The 20406-nt window shown below is 38.6% G+C and overlaps 1 protein-coding gene across 1 annotated transcript in view; it reads left to right on the forward strand.

The window, feature by feature from the left end:
* The first annotated feature begins 658 nt into the window (after nt 1-658).
* The window catches only part of LOC142436499 (thyrotropin-releasing hormone-degrading ectoenzyme-like), a 30211-nt gene continuing 10463 nt past the window's right edge, over nt 659-20406 (forward strand). Inside the window, exons 1-2 of the mRNA XM_075540112.1 lie at nt 659-799; nt 3807-3920. Coding sequence (XP_075396227.1) covers nt 692-799; nt 3807-3920 — 222 coding nt within the window. The 5' untranslated portion in view covers nt 659-691. The remainder of the gene's footprint in view (nt 800-3806; nt 3921-20406) is intronic.

A 20406-nucleotide genomic window follows, 5' to 3' on the forward strand; every position in this document is an offset into this window, starting at 1 on the left:
CCGAGGGGAGAGACAGAGCGCAGCCACAGACACATCCTTACCAGTTCAACTGTCTACATAAGTGAATCACTACGGGTGCTTCTGCGAATTGGAGCCATCCACGTCATAGGACGCCTCTGATTGGTTAGATGTGAGTAAACAAACATTCAAAGCCCTGCAGTGTCAGCGGGGCTTCAAATGAACAGTGGAGGAACGACAATCGCCCATGAGATGTTACACCTCGCTGGGGTACCACTGACCCGTGCATAAGCCGAACCTCAGTTTTTCAGCACATTTTTTGTGCTTATACACGAGCATATACGGTATTTTCTTTAGAAGACCCAGTGCATTTGACTTTGTGGATGTCTATTGCCTTGGGTTTCTCTACGTTCCTGCAACTTACGAGATCAGTAATAGTGCCAATACTTCCAGCCACCCATATCATTGGGTTTAAAAAGCAACTGTGATGAATGGATCTGACCATCATTTACAGGGATAGCCTCTATTTCTGCTGTCATACAGACATGACAGGTAGGTTAATTTAGGAAATAAAAAAAGAGTGACCAAAATAGAGCAATACTCCCTTCTAATTAGGATTTCTGAATTTATTTTAGGATACAGGTTTAGAAACTGGTATTTTTATTAAAGTCTTTGGAACTGTTTTATTCTGTTTCTAGATCTTTTAGCTGTGCCTAAGCATCCGTATGCTGCTATGGAGAACTGGGGACTAAGTATTTTTGTGGAACAAAGAATACTACTGGATCCCAGTATGTCATCTATTTCTTATTTGCTGGATGTCACCATGGTCATTGTTCATGAGGTATGAGAAAAAAAAAGATCAGGTGTAAGTATAATGTGCAAACGATTGAGAATGTAGAATGATTTCAGATACATAGATTAGGAGCTAAAGTATCATCCTTCTAATTAAGTTTTAATTATCCACTGAGGACTGCTTAATTCTTCCTAGAAGATAAGTCATTTTCCCCTGGATGGCAGCACAAACAAAACAAACACACAGTATATTGAAAAAGCAACTCTTATTCCGTTGACTTGAGTCATGAGGCGGCTCTGCCACTCGGCATCCTGTGTAGAGTCCTTCTCGGGCCACTGTTCCTTGTCAGCTCTGCTTTATCCTCTGTGATTATTGGGGTGTGTATATGGTAAATGCAGTGATAGCAATGATTTATTGCATTGCTGCAAGATGCAGCTGAATTTTGTGTACGTGTCAAAATGTGCTTTTGCTGAAATCAATTTGCTATTCCCTTTTCCCCATTACACAGACACTTAGGAAGTCTTTCACTAACTCAGCCGTAGACTCTTTGTTCTCAAATGATTGATATTTTTTGCCTTGGCATGTTTAGAAATTCATATGCAAAATAGTCAACTTTGTAGTGAAGCTAAGATAAAATTAATTTCACTTTGATTTTATACACTTGCTTACAATGAGTGGAAAGAATCGTCGAGCTTTTGCAGGGCTTATGGAATCCTGAATTTATTGAAGGAAAAAAAATCACACCGAAAAACATACGCTCATTCTAGTAAGAAGTAATAATTGCCCTGATTACCACAACTGTGTACAGGCTTTAGCTGAAAACATTAGGCATTTTATCATGCTGCAGTATGATTCTAATTTATCATAATCCACCAAAAATATAATCTATCAAAACTTAAAGAGTGGGGTGCAAAAAGGTTTCAGTGAGAAGTGAAATGCTAAGTACCAATAAATGAACTGGCAAACGATTCTGGAGCTCGGGATCCTTTCCTTAGATATTTGCCTTTTGCAGTGAAGTTGTGATGGAGAGATGCTGGTACCGGCATCCTGGTCACGTTGGGGATGTGCGCCTCTTTATCTGAGGTGCCATTGCTCAGATATCCAGGGCTTCTCTTTCATGGGGGAGAATCTAGTTTTCACCTAAGCATAAAATTCTTTGCAGGAAAAAGCACTTTTTCCTTGAATGTTCCTATGAATGACAAATTAGAAGCATTAACAAAGCACAAACTCCCTACCGTCAAGTCTACTCTAACTCGCTGAGCAGAACTGCCCCTGCTTCCAAGTCTGTACATCTTTACAGGGGTCGAGAGCCCCATCTTTCTCACCTGGAGTGTGCCAACTGCTGACCTTGGAGTTAACCACCCAGCGTGTAACTCACTTTGCCCCTGGAGCTCCTGGTTAGAAGCATAGTTCTGTAGCGGTAAGGCCGCACTGCTAATGCTTCAGTGGCTCATTAAACTGGATTCCCTTTATTCGATAGTCTACATAACTTCCTTGTGATCATTTAGTGGTGCTGTGCTATTTACTGTGAAAGAACAAACCAGAAAATAGGAGACACCTCCAAAAATGTTCAACTATTACTGCTACTTATATTTTATGCCATTCTGCCATTCTTCATTCCCGCTAAATACTCATGTTCCTGTGATTCTTACAATAGACGTATTTTAAAGGTAAAACGTGCATTTTTAAAAGTAAACATTATTTTTAAAAACTTTATATTTTGTGATCAAGAACTTTAGGGTACTCTCTTACTTTATTTTCTTAGAGATCTTCTTGGGTAAATGATACTTACTTTTGGATAGTGGAATGTTCAGTCATCGCAGTCTTTATTGTGACTCTTAATGACTGTTTATAACCCGCCTCTTCCTTGCTCCTGTGGAATGCTCCTGGCTCGCCTGGCCTACGGCATTGTTGCCCCGTTGGCTTTTTTGTTTCCTAAACAGTTCTTTTCTACCACAGTGATGGCACCAACCATTACATCTGCCTGGAATCTTCTTCCCCATGGCTTTCTCATGGCTGGTTCCTTCTGTCATTAAAGTCTGAGCTCACATGTCACCTAGTTAGAGGGATCTTTTTTTTGGTTTTATTTTCCAATCTAAAGGGACCTTCTCCCCTGATCATATTTTATCGTGCTTTATCACAATCTGAAACGATAGGGTTCATGTGCTTCTTTATTTTTGCCTTTCTCATTTCACACCATCCCCAATAAAATGTCAGCTGTCTGAATTTTCACTGCTGGATTGCAAAATCTTTAGGATAATTCATGGAATATATACATATATATATTTTCCAGCAATAAAAAGCACATACATATATATGTATACTTTTGAAAAATGAAAGATATTTATTTACCCTTTTGTTGAACTATTAAAGGGACTCAGAATAATGCATCATGATTTGATCAGAGGCCAGAGAAATTGCAGTATTTTTCTTGAAGGGACATGGAGGAATGTTATGCCTCAGTTGCTCATTATAATAATATCATGTAGCATTGGGTGTGGAGCACCTTAATATTCCTTCATTCCGGCACACAGCTGGTGTCTCCTGTGAATATTTCTTGCCACTGGAAGGTGATGCTTTGGTACCTTCTGTGATGAGTTGTTCACTATCTCTGGAGACAGTAGTTTCTATCTTCAGGCGTCTTTCAGCAGACATCTACTAACCAGAACTTTCATCCATTGGTTCTGGTTCACCCTTTGTGGGACCACCAGAAACAATCCTTCTTCTCATCCACATAAGAGACCTTCAGCTATTCGAGGACAACTGTCATTGACTTTTTTTTTTCTCATTTGTACTTTTTTCTTCAGATTAACTATTCTTTTTGTGTTTCTTGATAATTTTTCTCATCCTTCTTTGAAATATATGTGTATTTGACAAGTATAACCAAGCAGTTGAATAAATCAATACAGTCTTGCCACACATATTTTAAGATCATAAAATCAATGGGGGAATGACTCCAGTTATGATGATTACAGTTTGATATATTTAATTTTAGATGAAATAATTCTGGACCATATTGTAAGTATATCTGTATCAATTCATTTTGTCACGACAGTGGTTTGGTGACCTTGTGACGCCTGTTTGGTGGGAAGACGTGTGGCTGAAGGAAGGCTTTGCTCACTACTTTGAATTTGTTGGCACAGACTATCTGTACCCCGGCTGGAACATGGTAAGTGCACTCTTCCAGAGTCAGATGGAAGCCCAGTGCCAGGCTGAGCTGGTGTTGCTTCAGGCTATTGGTACGGTCCAACATGCTTGAAAATACAAGCGATGCATGAAAAATGTACATATCTAGTAATAAAGGAACCAGTTACAGAAATGATAGTGATATAAAAAGTTACCTTGTATTAGCAATGAAATAGCAATTTGTTTATTATACATTGATGTTGAAATAGTACATCTTATCCAAGTGGAAATATTTAACATTGTGGTATTTGATAATACAGATAAAACATCCTTCACAACAGAGAAGGTAGAAGTAATTGATAAGTGATATTTTCAATGTATACTGTATTTCAGTATGTGGCTATGTGAGACCTTACTATTTCTTGCATGTGATGAAACAAACAAAACATAGCTGAAGTATTTGGTGCATTGTGCTCAGAGATTTATGTAACATAACAGTAAGCTTAAATCATGTAAGTATGCGTTCACTTTACTTATGAAGAACAGTGTAAATTTTGCTCAGACTCCAGCAAGGTACTTACACATTTGAACCTGAAGTCGAGTTGGTTGTTTTTTATGTAGTGATGTTCAAGCACATTTGTAAGAAAAATGGGGAGATAATGTGGTTTGTATATTCCTTATTTTGTAAGTTTTCCCATCTTATATAAGCTTCCATTAATATTATTAATATTAACATTAAGTGTGCTTATATCAAGTAAAAGGATTTTAAATTGCACCCTGGATATATGGAGGTTTGCCATTTAACATTTTAATTTATTGTAAGTAGTAATGTGTAAAAATTTCTAAGTACAGAAATTTAACCAACTTAAAAAGATAGAATTTTATCTGTGATACATCATAAGTGATATAGTTTTTATACCTTTTTAGATATTATAAACTAAGATGAATAGGTGATTATCTAATTTCAAGTCATTATTCCAAGTGTGATGTTCAGGTAATGTAAACCAAGGGGAAATCTGGAATATGAAAGTCATGTTGCAACTTCTTTACCATTAATTCAACTAACTCATGCTGATTAAATAATGTGACCTTACACATTCCTCAGAGGAAATGCTGCAATGGTAATTCCCTTTTGATATCTTTTAATTATGTTCCTTTAGTTTTGCCCATGTCTTCTAAAAGCAAGGTGTTTACTTTGAATAAATGTATGTTTACTTAGATTTGTATAGCTGGGTGTACACATAAAGAATTTTGTTAAAATCTTATAAGAATTATTTTATTATGATACTGGTGGTAATTAAAAATTCTTCATATATATGCAAAAATATCAATAATCACAAGAAATATTATTTTATGTATTCTTTAACAAAAATGAAATAATATAACTTAAATGTTTAAGGATATTGAAACATTAACAGAAGTACCTTTTGGTTTTTTGATGACTTTTAACCAACTTTGCTTATACTTTTCATTTAATTTTTATTGTGCTGTGGATTATTACTGATTTAAAATTTCATTATGTTTCAATATTAAAAGATGTCCTTATTACAAATGATATGTTAATCATACTGATAAAGGTTTTTCTTTTTTTTGTTGGTTTCGCTTCATTAAGAAATAAAACTTGTCCATTCATAATTATGAAAAAGATGAGTACCTCTTAGATTAAAAATAATGAACAGAATTACACATGACATCCTTGATAATCATTGAACAGTAAGATTAAGGTTAAATAACTGAATTTGTTTTTGAGAAATTTTTGAAAGAAAATATTTCTTCATCATTTCCCATTGTTATCAACATAGGTCACTGATAACATTCTTTTGTAAGGGGTATTTAAAAAATCATGTCTCAATAACATAAGTGAGACTTTGCCCTTCTTAGAATACAGGTCAAGCAATGAAAGAGCAGAAACCTGTGGTGATCAAGATATCAGCTATATGTCTTTGAAATCTACATTTTATCATTAAGAACTGGACACCATTACAGTGAGATGGAAAACTTCCTTATAAAACTAAGGACATTTATTCATGAGAAATAACAAGTCCTATGATGATAATTCTGCATTCCTATTATAAAAATTAAAATACGTTCCTTTTTGATGACACTTTTTTTCAGTAGCTTGCCTTATTTGGTTTATAGAGAGCTCCCAATGTATTAAACACACACAATCTGTAAGAAGGAGCCCTAAATAAATGGACTTTTTAGATACTATTATCTCCTTTTAGAGAAAGTCTTAAGTTAGCCATATAAAAAAGAGAGAGTACTAAGTGGGTTCACGGCTGTACCAGCAATATTTTACATAATGGCGTCAGCAAAAGAGAGAAAGAAATACGCAGAGGAATAGGAGAGACAGCTGCGTCAGCAGTAACTCATACTGTTGTGAGAGGCACAAAAGCTTCGCTAGAAATGCACGGCTTAGGCTTCACAAGTGCTGAGACTAAAATAGAAAAACCAAAAGTCAGGCCCATGTCAGGAATAAAAAAATTAGGAAGCTGACCTCTTTTACTTTTAATTTCAAAACAATACTTTAATTCTTTTTAGGCATGAAGGCTCATGCCTTGAAATTCGATTTAAATTTATTAAAGAGGTTTCTTTGGTCTATCTACCTTCTGTAGAGTATCGGTAAAGTAGCTTCAAATTATTTTGTATTCTTAATAAAGCTTCCATATTGATCGAGGCTAGTATATAGTTGCTTTGTCTGCTTAACTATTAGAGAAATCTGACGATGTGTGTGTGTTTTCAGAGCCCATTTATAACATAGAAATAATTAGTTTTTACAGTTGTAACACAACATGTGTGACTATTTGGTTCATAAACAAAGAAGTCAACTTTGGATATTTCATGAAATATGATTTAAGGTGGGCCAATGAATGGGAGACATTCTCTAAGTATTTGTACCTCACTGGCTCACGCTTATCATTTGAAAAATTGGACTCTGTTACTGATGTACTAAGCTCACTGTTTGTTTGCTTGTTTGTTGTGAAGATAAAAAGACTTATGAGCCTTTGAAATGTTTGAATTTCTAAACAAATGTGAGCAAGCAACCTGGACCTGGAAAATGAATGCTCCATTAGAACCGTGCATCGATTTTATAGAGAGAATTCGCTAACATTTCCAACCTTAGTAGACCACTCTGACACTCTATAGATTTATATCAATTATGTTTAGATTACAAAATAATTTCTATCAACTTTATATCAGGACTCAATCTCACCAAATCAATTCTTCTCTCTACTGGCAACAGAAACTACTGTACTCTATAGGAATATAAGCCTTAGATAATGTTTCATTCATCAAAGAGAATTGTCAAGATCATTAGAAGCAACTTCCTTAGCTCAGGGCTAAGGGTACATTTCAAGGGGCAAGTGGTCTTTTTGTTTGACATTATTTTATCAGAGTTGGCTGTTAGTGACAACTTTATTGGATGGATCAATTTATGGTTTGCTGTTGATAGCAGCTGTATTAAATCTTATTGTTTCCTCAAAGGATGAAAAAGAAAGACTAAAACAACATGTGATTGCTAGTCTTCAAGGGGTCTTTATCATTTGAAACTGAAAGAGGCTATGAAAAGATGCACAAATAAAGGCTGTGACGAACTCTTTGTTCATAGATCCGATGCTGATGCAGGTTACATCAGAGGCCTGTGCATATTAGATAGTCTTTCATTGTAATTAGGATAGTCCATGTTTTTCTATTGTCAGTGTGTCCTTGAGTCTCCTGAAGGTGGCATTGTAAAGGAATGCTTCTACAATGACAATCATTTTACTTGGGCCTATGTTCTTTTATTACATGAATTGGCATGGTACAGAGCCTTATCCAATAATAAGGTTTTGAGTTTTACACTCATTAAGGTCTGCAGACTGGCTATTCTTCCTCGATTTTGACAGAGACAAATTGGCAGAGTGACAAATAATGTCGAATCATGAAGTTCACTTCATGGTGCTTACTGCTTAGGACATTACAAAATATATATATATGTATTAAACCCTTGCTAATTGTCCTCAGTGATTTCTAATGTGGGCAAAAGTAAGAGAATAAAAATGAATGGTGCCAGTAGAGTCAGTTTCTTTGTAATGTGCACCAACAAAGGAAACTTTAATAGGCATGACAATAAATTTACACTCACCTTTTAAGTAATTTTATTTTCATTAAAAAAGAAGTAAAGAAAATTATTGGCAAACATAAATAGGCATAAACAAACTTATTGAGTTCATGTTTTTCTAGTTTAAATGTAGAGATATAATTCTTGTGAGCAATAATACGCACTCTGTTGAATATTTGGCAAGTGGGGAATAGAAAATTAGAAAGCTTGGTTAACATTTCATTTGTTCTGTTGTTTGGTCCTGAAATCTTATTGATGTAGGGAATACTTCCGTAATCTTCGCACAGTTTCTTAGTGTATATCCTGGCAATAGCTGGCACATGATTGCTGTTGCATGTAATTTATCATTCAATATCTACTTGTTCACCAGAGCTGTGGGATGAGAGACACGGTGTTTGTGAAATGTTTATTTTAGAAGTTTACATTAGAAGTATAGAATACCAAGTACAGTTTTCTATATAGTTGTGCCTATCTATTGTGATCAGAACCCACATTATAATTTAATCCTAAAAAAAACAGTCAATTCGAAAGTGATTCAATCCTTTGCTACTTTTGGGGATATTTTATTTTCAAATGACAAATACGTACATAGCACATACATAAATGTGAAAGCTTCAAAGTCTTCTCAGAGCTAGTGCCAGAGTCTGTAGTCATGTTGATTCTGTTCAGAAGCCTAAGAGTGGAATTTGCATAGAAAGAATTGAGGAAAGTTAGAGAACTTGCCTGGATCTCTTGAGGTCAGTCTCCCAAATGTGGGAATGAGTTTTCCCCTTACAACTTTTCTCCCCTCTCCCATTTGGAAGCAATTATTTAACCACTGAAAATAGGTATTTCATTTTAAAGAATAGGAAAAATAAGACAATAATTATTCTCCCCCTTTGAGAGGCATCAGGGATCTATAAGTCCCTATTCTGTAAGAAAAGTTTGCTTTTTCGGAGCGTTAGTGGACAGTTTTCGGCGTTGGTGGATAATGGACCTGTAACAAAAACAAAGGAAGTAAACCAGGGCGTACTAGCTGTGCTGAGAACAGCAGCTAATGCCATGAAAGGAAGCTATGTAGCGGAGGTGCTTTAGCCGGATTCACAGTAAACGCAGAGGGAATCCCAAGGTGCATGTGTCCAACACAGCGAGGGTTACACCAGGACTCAGAAAGTGTACAAATAAGAACAATTCAAAGGATTCTTAGTGTTTGGAAGCAGGACCAAGGGTCAGATTCTAACTAATGGTAATAATAGATATTAAGAATTTCATGAAAGAACTTACAGTTATCAAAGAAACAGTTTAAGCAGGTGCCTGTTATAATAAAGAGCATGGGGGGGGGGGTGGTCATATTTGACCTCTGGTTTTCTTACTGCCCAGAGTCAGACATGCCTCCCAACATGGTCCATCCTCTTTCTCCCACTGTGTTAAGCTGAGTTGTCTAGAGAAGCAAATCCAGTGACTCGTATGTGAGATCCAGGCCCACATCTGGATGCGTCTTGAGGGGCAGTTGTGTGATTGAGGGGTAAATTAGAGAGACACGGGGCAAGGCATGCATGGGCTCACCTTTTCCATTGGAGATCAGACCCAGATGAGGCAGTACTGTACCTTCTCCAGCCTTACATAATTTCGGGCAAAGAAGCCACAGTAAGCACATACATAATAGGAAGTCGTTATATTTAGAGACATACGTGTAACAAGAGGAGGACGAGCTAGGGGTATACATACACTAGAAAGGGGAGATCCTAAAGGCATACATGTGACAGGACGGCGCATACATAACAAGATGAGTAGATGCTAGAGTCAAGATGGCAGCCGAACCTTAGTTATCTCTGAGCTGGCTTGACCACAGGTGTCTTTGAACTCTTCTCCAGGGGAACAATTTATGATCCTTACAAAAGGGAGCGGACCCTATTCTTAGCATGGGGCCGACATTAGGGTCTGATTGCTTTTGATGGCAGACAACCTTCAGGCAGATCGCTTTCAAGCAGTTGACTTTCAAGCATATATTATAATAACAAGCATGTGCATGCAAGCTCCTTAAGATTGACATTATTATGGGAGCGTCCTGGGGAATAACTTTTACTTATGAAACTGACAGGAATGTATCTCCAACCCATGAATGTGAAGGTGTCTCTCGAAGGGAGCCCCAGCCTCCCAGACTCCTTAATACATAATCATAGAAAATTTATTCGTGAATACTCTCTTCCCGGTTCTGTTTCCCACACATATATGTATAAGAAAGAGCTTATATCAACAAGTAATCTTATGTTGTCAAAAGAAGGCATGCCACCCAAGTCCAACTTCAGTCCATAACTGAGATTGTAGTTTATAAGTCCCTCATCATACTCACATAGGTTCATACTGGTGACACAGAATGGTGAAAATCACAGGCTGCTGGAAGCAGAGTTGTGTGGATCCAAGGTTGCTGGAAACATCAGGGTGCCAATAGTCCTCAGGGTAAAGCGGCCCATATGGGGCCACCTTTGGAGGTAGACGCAGCAGCCCAGGGAACTCCTAAAGAGGAGGAAGGCCAAGTGATGAGAGGGAGGCAGTTTTCAGAGCCCCTTACTCATACAAAAGGCCACATCGCCAACGAGGTATCATAACTGACATTTGATAGGTCAGACTCCACCCCTAGTTCAGAGTGTATAGTTGGCATAAAGTAATCCAATCACCACAGGCCATCACTTGTCAATTTGACACCTTTACAGATGTTTTTAGCCATAAATAATTTCAAAACAGAGATAACATTGACTTTATTTGTACCTAATATGATACAACTAACAGAGGTACTACTGAAAATACACCAGCCCTACTTAAGCCCTTGTGGTAGTTACATAATCTGGTGCCAATTTTGGACCTGCCAGGACTAAGAGTGAAGGCGTACAGTCTAGTCTGGCAATCAGGTCGCAGCCAGTGAGGCCTCTGTGTGGGCATGGCCTTCTGAGAATTCTGGGAATTCTGATATTTTCCTCCTTAGAGACGGGAGACATTTTTCCTCCCTCTCCTCACTCCCTCGGAAATGCTCTACTGAAAAGGCTGACTCCCTGGGGGACATCCCTGAGGAGAAGTCACATGGACCTACTTGATGCAGCCCTGGGTGCTGGGGAAGCCCTGTGAAGACCCCTGCCAGCGCTGAGATGCTTGCAGTGCCACTGGATTCATACGACTTCCCACCTACTGGCTTATGATCTTCCTGTCCCTGCATTGGTTTCATCTGAAGAGCAATTTATATATTGGTATCACACATATGGGCTAATGCCAGACTTATGGACTTGATCTGGACTGGGCTATAATGTTTTCTCAATATTTAACTGCTCTTGTATGTAAACCTCATATGCATATGCATGTTTGTGAATTTGCTTCTCTAGTCTACCTGGACTAACACAGCCTTATATTCTATAGGTGAATTAAGCAAAACTATCCTCTGCCTAATGATTACAGCTTTCTGACACCCACACCTTAATTCCATAATCCTATTCATATGTTCCCCCACCTCTGACACTTTGTAAGCCAGCCACTTCATGCCTTTATCTCCCCTATTTTGGGAACTCTGCTTCTAAACTGCCTATTTCTCTGGTGCTCTAGTGCTCAGAGTAAACAAGCTTGATCTTTGATGTGAGGAATATTCCTTCCAGTGGAAACCTTATGAATTTTCAAACAGAAGGGAAGTCAAGTCGACATTGGTCATCCATCAAGTCAGCAGGCAAAGTGAACCAGCTCACAAGGTCAAATCACTTCTCTTCATCTGGTTGAGTTCTGGTCACTTCAGTACTAGCCATTCCTAGCTAGGTCAGTGTGTACACAGTAAGCTACGGAGTTCCCCCACAGAACTCCCTCTGCTTCAGAACAATGGCCCTTCACAAAGTCTCTACAACTCTAGCTCCATAGCACTGTCATGCCATCAACATAGACTCTGCAAAAACTCTTCAAACTTCAGTTTTATCTGTTTCATCTGGCCTCTAAGTCTTGTACACCAAGTCTAAAGTATCAGTGTCCAAACTCAACATGTCTCTCTGTTGCTGAATTTCCTCCACTTCAATTCACCAAGTGGATCCAGGTGGTCACCTAGCAAGCATTTTTGGCTGCCCACAGATGCTTTGTGACCTTCAATCCTAGAGGGAGCTTTTCTTCCTGGTTCCCAGCTTAGGCACAAGCTGCTGGAGCACAATTCAAAAAGGCAAAGACACCTGTTTTTCTTGTCTCCCAGCAATTGTCTCTCTTTGTAATTCTTTCAAAATGCAAACGTGTTGCCACTCAAAGCACTGAGTGGGGCTTAGCTTTGCTAAACCTTCCATGCAAGCCATTCCTAATTCCCATTTCACAGATCCAACTGTACAAGAAGCCAGTGAGCTTAGAAAGTCTCTGTGATCATTAAATTCAACCTTCATTTCTGCCAAATATTATGTCAATAAGTAGGGAAAACAACATAATCCCAGTACAGTCACATCTTAAACATAATTCTTAAAGCAGTCAAATCCAATACTTTCTTAGTTAACTGTCTGATTCAGATACAATAAGACCATAGGCCTCAGGTAAGACCAAACCAGGCTTGGGCCTTCTGTCACTATAGAAAAGTCCTAGAAGAATATTTTCCCCCTGAACTCAAATTTAACATCCTCTGCACTTATTTTCACCATTACAGTAGAAATAACCAAGTCCAGCTTATAAGAATCAAAAATGTCACTTCCCATGTCCTTGATAGATAACAGCCAAGCAAAGCACGTGGCTATATCCGACTTTCTCCAGCTGTCCCAGGAAGAAAAATCCAATCTCATAAGGCAGAGGTCAGAGAATCTCCGCTGTGCATCTTATGATTTATGGTCCCATGACTGGACCATAATGAGTTAGGCTGGGTGTTCTAGAGAACAAACCCAGTGAAACTCATTTCTGTGTAAGAAAGAATTGTATCTCAAGTAATTGTATCCCGGCACAGTTGAACTCCAGTCCATGATGCCGGTCCATAAGTCCCTCTTCAGACTCACGTAACTTCAAGCTGCTGCTGCAGGCTGGTGCAGCAGAAAGATCACAGGCAGGTGGGTGCGGAGGGGCATGAGCCCATGGGAGCTGCAAACACGGCAGTGCCCGTCACCTCTCAGATTTGGGCGGTCAACGTAGAGCAGCCCTTGGGTCAGGCACAGAGCCCAGAGAAGAGGACGTGGAAGAGCAAGGCAGTTCCTGCAGCTCCTTATGCTCATGCGCGGGGGTGAGGACGTGGTAAAGAAAACTGACCAATGCTCTCACTTAGTGTTGTGTACACCCTATGTGCATAGTACCATACAATCATTTGGCAGGAGTTACAAAGAAATGAGTAGAAAAATCATATTTCGATATTTCACTTGTTATACTTGTGTATTAAAATAGCTATTAGTGTAACTAATATATAAACAAATTTTATGTATGCTTGCTTTCTTATTATAAGGTTAATTCTATATGTTTAAGTCAAATGTGATGCTGACTCACTAGTGGCCATGCAAAGGGCATCAATCAGAAGCAAGACTGTATCAGGATATACAGGTGTTAATTGTTGAAGTGTATTAATTGGGTTTGAAGCTTAGTGGCAAATAAAAGAAAAATTGATTTATGAGTGTAATAATACATCGGTGAAGAATAAGTAATTCATTCACACGGTAAGGTTTATTTACACCTTTATTTCCTTTACAAAAACTAGGACTTTGGGCTTCCATTTGGTTTTTAGTGGCTTTTGAAGAGCTTGGAGGTTATCAAGGTGTGTCATTTAAGTCTTGGGACTGTAAGTCTTCTTTATTTATTGCTTCAAATGGCAGAATAGCTCTTTTAGGCAAGACATGTTAGACAGGAAAGAGAAAATAAACATTGGTTATTAGTATTCACACCTGTTTTCCTCCCTATAAATCCAGGTATGTACTTTGGAGGTTTGTTTTAGTTTCATTTCCTCAAATTTTTATTTGAATTTTTCAAATTTAAAACAAACCTTCAAGTTAGTTCTACCTTACAAATCTGGCTAGGCCAGAGTATGTACACGGGTTCAGATGAGAACTCTCAACACAGGGAATCCAGCATTGATAACCCCTCAGGACCAATAACGAGAATAGTGATACCATGAGGGTAGGGGAAAGGTGGGGGGAGAAAGGGATAATTGAACACAATGATCGACATATAACCCCTCCTAGGGGGATGGACACCAGAAAAGTAGGTGAAGGGAGACAGCAGACAGTGTAAAATATGAAAATACAAATAATTTATACATTATCAAGGGTCCATAAGGGTTGGAGGGAGGATAAAAAAGGGCTGATACCAAGGGCTCGGGTAGAAAGAAAATGTTTTGGAAATGATGATGGCAACATGTGTACAAATATGCTTGATACATTTGATATATGGATATAAGAGCTATAAGAGCCCCTAATAAAATGATTTATTAAAATTTTAAAAAGAATTTTATATATGTTCTTAGTCAATGATTTTTTAAAAACATGAATTCATTTTAGAAAATACTGTTTTGAGTTTTGAAACTAGAGATAAAAGATAAATAAGCATTCCTTTCAGAATAAGGAATTTTCACAGAGAACCGTTTTAAGGCATTTTGGGTGTCAAGGTCTTTCTGTGTGTCCTGAGGACTTTTAAAACCAAGTACTAAATGGGGAAAAATCATATATTTCCCAGTTAGAAGACCATTAATGAACGTGAAGCTGAATAGTAATGCAAGGATACCCCTTATATAATTTTATATTGTAGGGAAAGTTACTCTAGTTATTCCTTTTTCAAATAAGAGCAGTAGGTAAGCAAAATATGCCAACTTGCTAAATATATATATACACACATTTGATAAACTAAAATTTTGATAACACCAAAAAGAGATGCCAAAACTATGAAGTGTTCTGTCAGATATCCGTGCCTTTAAGCATATCTTTATTACAGTGGATTATGCTGTTCTCCTGGTCACCATCTCTGATAGCAGTGTACATCTCCCTATAATAATTGTTCAGCATCAGATATCATTTAGCATGTTTCCATGTTAGTTAAAAATAATTTGTCTTACAAAACCTATAATGACACACAACCAACAATGAACACTGGGGATTAAAAAGATACCTAAAAAATAATGAATTTGTAATTATCACTCATATTTAGCCAGGCAGCTATGCGATCTAAAAACCCTTACAACACAACGCCATGTCTAAACTAGTGAAACTGGGCTTGTTTTGCTTTTAATTTTCATAAAATTACTTTACCACTGCGCAGATGACACCAGAGAAAGGTCATCAGTCAAAATAAAGAAGAGCTCTACGTTAATATGTTATGCAGGGCTTTCTACAGAAACCAAACCAGGGCGCTTATGATTACAGATGATAGGTCGATACAGAGATAGTAATTTATAGAGTGAAACAAATTAGCAGCAAAGTAGTCTGCACAGCAACACAGAGATTTCAGGCCAACTCACTTTCATGGGACATTTAATATAAAAGATACTCCAATTTACATGGTCACTAGCCCAAGGCCAACGAAGCAGACAGTAGGATGAGGAAGTAGTGAGGTGGAGCAGAGGCAGGTAGCTCAGGGAAGCAAAGCAGGTCTCGGTGGAGCCTGGAGGTGTAGTGAGACGATGTAGCTGGCAGTTGTTGCAGTGTATGCAGTGATGGCAAGACAAGCGGAGTCAGCCCGCAGGTTGCAGACAGAGCAAGGTGGAGCAGCACAGTGACAAGGTCCACCAGGTGGAACAGAGCTTTGCACATCCCACAGCTAAGCTACCACAGCACACCTGTTGAGATGGGGCAGGCAGCTCAGGCAGCTCACTGGCTGGTTCAAGCACCTGGGAGAGAGGGAGAGAGGCCTGCCTCCAGAGAGCCATTGATCTTGGTCTCACCTCCTAAGGAGGTCATCAAGCTGAAACCTGATTGACAGGCTATCCTCCACCCACATCTTCCTACAGGTTCCTTTTTGGCACACAAAGAAACTATCACAAGATCTTTGTGAAGAGAAAGGGGGGAAAAGAGATGTATTTGTCATCCATTAATAATGAAAGAATTTTACCATTAAAGAATAGGAAACATTTACTATATAACACAAAACACATGGCATGTATTCACTTATCCCGAAGAAAGATAATTTACTAAACCGATCCTTTGAGAGTACACGTCTTCTCTATTGTTGCTTTTCTCAAGAGTGTGAAGTGTATTATATGATTCCAAACCACCATGCTTTACACCCTTTAGGTATCTCTCTGCATCCATGAAGGATCCCTGGTGGCAGAGTTGGTTACACACTGGACTGCGCCTCAAAAGAAAGATGAGGCGCTCTGCTCCCATAAAGATTTCAATTCCTGGAAACACTAAAGGTCAGGTCGACATCCTAGGTCAGGTAGTCACTATAAGTCAGAATCAACTCGATGAGAGTGGGTTTGGGGTCTGCATCCATGAACCCTGAGGTAGTTAGTTTACTGTGCCAACCTGGCTGACAAACATATGTGGGCTCCATTAAAGGACAGAAAGATAAATGGCTCAGTGAGCCTCGCCTTTCTAATTCTCAGGTCTCTTGTTTTCTGATGGTCAGATCAGGGTGCAGTTACCTTAGCCAGTTCCCTACTTCAGCTGGCCAGGCTCACTTCCTGCAAGACATTCTTGAGGAGAAGCCACATGGGCCTACCCCGATGCAGCCCTGGGTGCTGGAGCAGCTGTGTGGAGACCCCTGCCAGCGCTGAGATGTTTACACATTCACTGATTCGACTTTCCTCCTGCAGTCGGCATCATAGTGTGTGTTTTGTGAGATGGAGGACTTTGTGGATTGGTGTCAGACATATGGGCTAATGTTGGATTTGTGGGCTTGGGCAGCACTGGGTTGGGAGGTTTTCTTGATGTTCACTTCCCCTTTATATAAAACTCTCTTATACATGCATTTCTGTGCATTTGTTTCTCTAAAGTACCCAGACTAACACAAACCCCAAAAGGTGATTTATATTTTATCAATTTAGTTTCATTATTTTCTAAATAAATCAGCAAATGGAGTTAATATAATCTTAAAATCAATACAAGGAGTACAACCTGACACATGTTTACAATGAAGTTCGATGAATCTTTCGGCTACCCTACCATTTATAAAGGAGCCCCGATGACATCGTGGAAGTTGGACTTGCTACTCCAGTAAACAGTTACAGCCTCAGAAACGTGAAGGGGGAAGTTCTGAACCTACAGGATGAGTTAGCATTGACTGGCCTATGTTATGAATCAGCATCAACTCTCTGGCAAAGAATTTTCCATTTTGGTTTTTTTGGGAACTGACTCAATAGCATCCAACAATCACCAACACTGGCCCATAGATTCAAATTTTGGTTCTCTTTCACATACTAACAATGTAATCTTATTTATCCATCTCCAAAATGTTCTTTATATTTAAAATCCCTGTACTGCTTCAGTCATATGGTAATTTTAAAGATAAACATTAAGAGTGTTTCCCTATCATTATTACCAATACCATTGTTACTGTGAGAAGCAGACGTACAGTTTTACTGCACATAGAGCCCAAGAATGTTTTGTGATGGAGAATTTTATGAACCATTTATTAAAATTTATGAGACGAGCAGAAAAAAGAGGATCTTCACATATATTTTGAATATGTCTCTTCTATTCCTGAATAATTCTGAAATGTTGATAATTTAATATTTCTATACAATACAAATGGATTGATAATTCAGAGTTTATATTCCATATAGGGAATTTTCCTCAACTAATTCAATAATCAGTTTATGGATATGATAGCTTGCTTTATAAATAAGGTAATATTTATTTGGTGGGGAAATAAAAATGAAAACTATTTCTGAATTGGGTAATTTTCTGGGCCTGAGATTCTCTGTTCTGTATGCTCCTCGGGGCTGGAGTAGTTGTTGTACATTACTAAACCTTCAAATCAGAAAAAGAAATAATTTTTAATTTCACTGAGATGATAAAGTCTTCTGTGATCTGATAGCATGTGATCAGGGCAGGTATTTGATGAACTGCCCAGTTATATCACTAAATATTGAAATTAAAGTGTAAAAATGAGAGTATTTCATGAAACTACTCATCAAGTCAATAAGAATTTGTTACAGAATTCAAGTTACTTGAATTGTTATTTATTTCATAAATTAAAATAATACAGAATAAATTAGCAATTTGGTTCATATTCTAAAAAAGTTAGTGTTGCCTCCCTCAATGCATGAATACCTTCTTTTATTAAATTGGAACTCTATGATGCTCACTCTCCCGACACAACGGCTGGAGCCAAAGTGGGTGAACAAGTAAATGTGGTGAAGAAAGCTGATGGTGCCCGGCTATCAAAAGAGATAGTGACTGGGGTCTTAAAGGCTTGAAGATAAACAAGCAGCCATCTAGCTCAGAAACAACAAAGTCTTCATGGAAGAACACACCAGCCTGTGTGATCGAGTGGTCCCGAAGGGATCAGTTACCAGGCATCAAAGAACAAAAAATCATATCATTGACTGCACACCTCCATGATAGGATCGCTGAACACAAATGGGTGCATAAGCAAATGTGGTGAAGAAAGCTGATGGTGCCCGGTTATCAAAAGAGATAGTGTCTGGGGTCTTAAAGGCTTAAAGGTGAACAAGCGGCCAACTAGCTCAGAAGCAAAAAAGCCCACATGGAAGAAGCACACCGGCCAGTGCGATCACGAGGTGCCAAGGAACCAGGTATAAGGCATCATGCAAAAAAAAAAAAGGATATGTGTGTGTATGTATGTGTATATGTGTGTATATGTATATATGTATATGTATATATGTATATATATACCATATTAAATGAAGGGGGAAGTGCAGAGTGGAGACCCAAGGCCCAAGTGTCAGCCAATGGAGATCCCCTCATAGAGGGGTTTAGGAGAGGAGATGGGTTAATTAGGGTGCGAGGTAGTACCGATGAAGAACACAGCTTTCCCCCAGATCCTGGATGCTTCCTCCCCCCAACTACCATGATCCGAATTCTACCTGGCAGGGCTGGATAGGGCAGAGGTTGTACACGGGTACATATAAGGGCTGGAGGCACAGGGAATCCAGGGTGGATGATACCTTCAGGACCAAGGGTGTGAGGGGCGATGCTGGGAGAGTGTAGGGTGAGTGGGTTGGAAAGGGGGAACTGATTACAAGGATCCACATGTGACCTCCTCCCTGGGAGAGGGACAGCAGAGAAGGGGGGGGAGGGAGACTCCGGATAGGGCAAGATATGACAAAATAACGATGTATAAATTACCAAGGGCACATGAGGGAGGGGGGAAAGGGGAGGGAGGGAAAAAAAAAAGAGGACCTGAAGCAAGGGGCTTAAGTGGAGAGCAAATTCATTGAGAATGATTGGGGCAGGGAATGTATGGATGTGCTTTATACAATTGATGTATATATATGTATGGATTGTGATAAGAGTTGTATGAGTCCCTAATAAAATGTAAAAAAAGAAAAAAAAAGTTAGTGTTGCTTAGCTTATCCTTGTAAATTTTCAGACTGAATGATTTTAAGATTGAAACAGTGTTGAAATATGTTTAAGAAAATTAGTAGGCATTAACCAATACTATGAATTTCATTTTACTAATCAATATTAGAGTACCTTGATTAGCTTAGTATGTGTATCTGAAAAATGACACAGATTTCTTGTGATGATGTGAGGAATACATGTGCCAGGACTTAAAAGGATTGCCAAATTTTATTTGATTTTAATGTCTTATCGGCTGTCAGAAAATTGAGTATAGAGATAGAGTATAATATTCTCAGTGTCAAAGTAGAGATAGGATTATTGAAAGATGAGAATCTTGTCAGAGGTAATATCTCTCAGAAGCTTAAAAAATCTGGGCAGGATCCTGAAATGACACACTGAAATGAAGAGTCAGCAGGCTTGAGTCTGTGTGAAAAGATGGGGCATTGGTGTCTCAGTGGTAGAATCTTCAAACCAACAGACCCAGAGTTAGCTCCCAGCCCACGCACCGCAGTCCTGCCACCATCAGTCTGTCTGTGGAGGCTTACATGCTGCTATACTGCTTCTATAGAAATTGCAGATGAAGATGAACTAGGAAGAAAGACCTATAATACAACTTCTGGGGATCACAACAATACAGTCCAACATCCATCGAAAGACTGATGCCTTGACCGGGGCCTCCAAGACCTGTGAGCTGACTCATTAGCAGTTAATGATAACAAGTATTACAGGAGAGGAAAACAGACTCCCCTGGGAGATTACACCATATCAGGGACAGTCTTGTTTACCATCACGTCTCAACGTTTCACTCTACAGCACATAGGAAGGGCTTCATCATAAAATCGGACAAAATAACAATAATTATGAAATGAAATAATCAGATAAATTATGAAAAACATTAGTTCCCGTGTCTATATCAGGACTGCATTTATTTGACTAAAAATAATATAGAGATTAAAAATACATGAAACAATATTGGACATGTATTTGGAGCAAAACAGAGGAAGAAGTTATAAAAT

The sequence above is a fragment of the Tenrec ecaudatus genome, unplaced genomic scaffold, assembly GCF_050624435.1.
Source record: "Tenrec ecaudatus isolate mTenEca1 unplaced genomic scaffold, mTenEca1.hap1 Scaffold_3688, whole genome shotgun sequence".
Classification (NCBI taxonomy): Eukaryota; Metazoa; Chordata; class Mammalia; order Afrosoricida; family Tenrecidae; genus Tenrec; species Tenrec ecaudatus.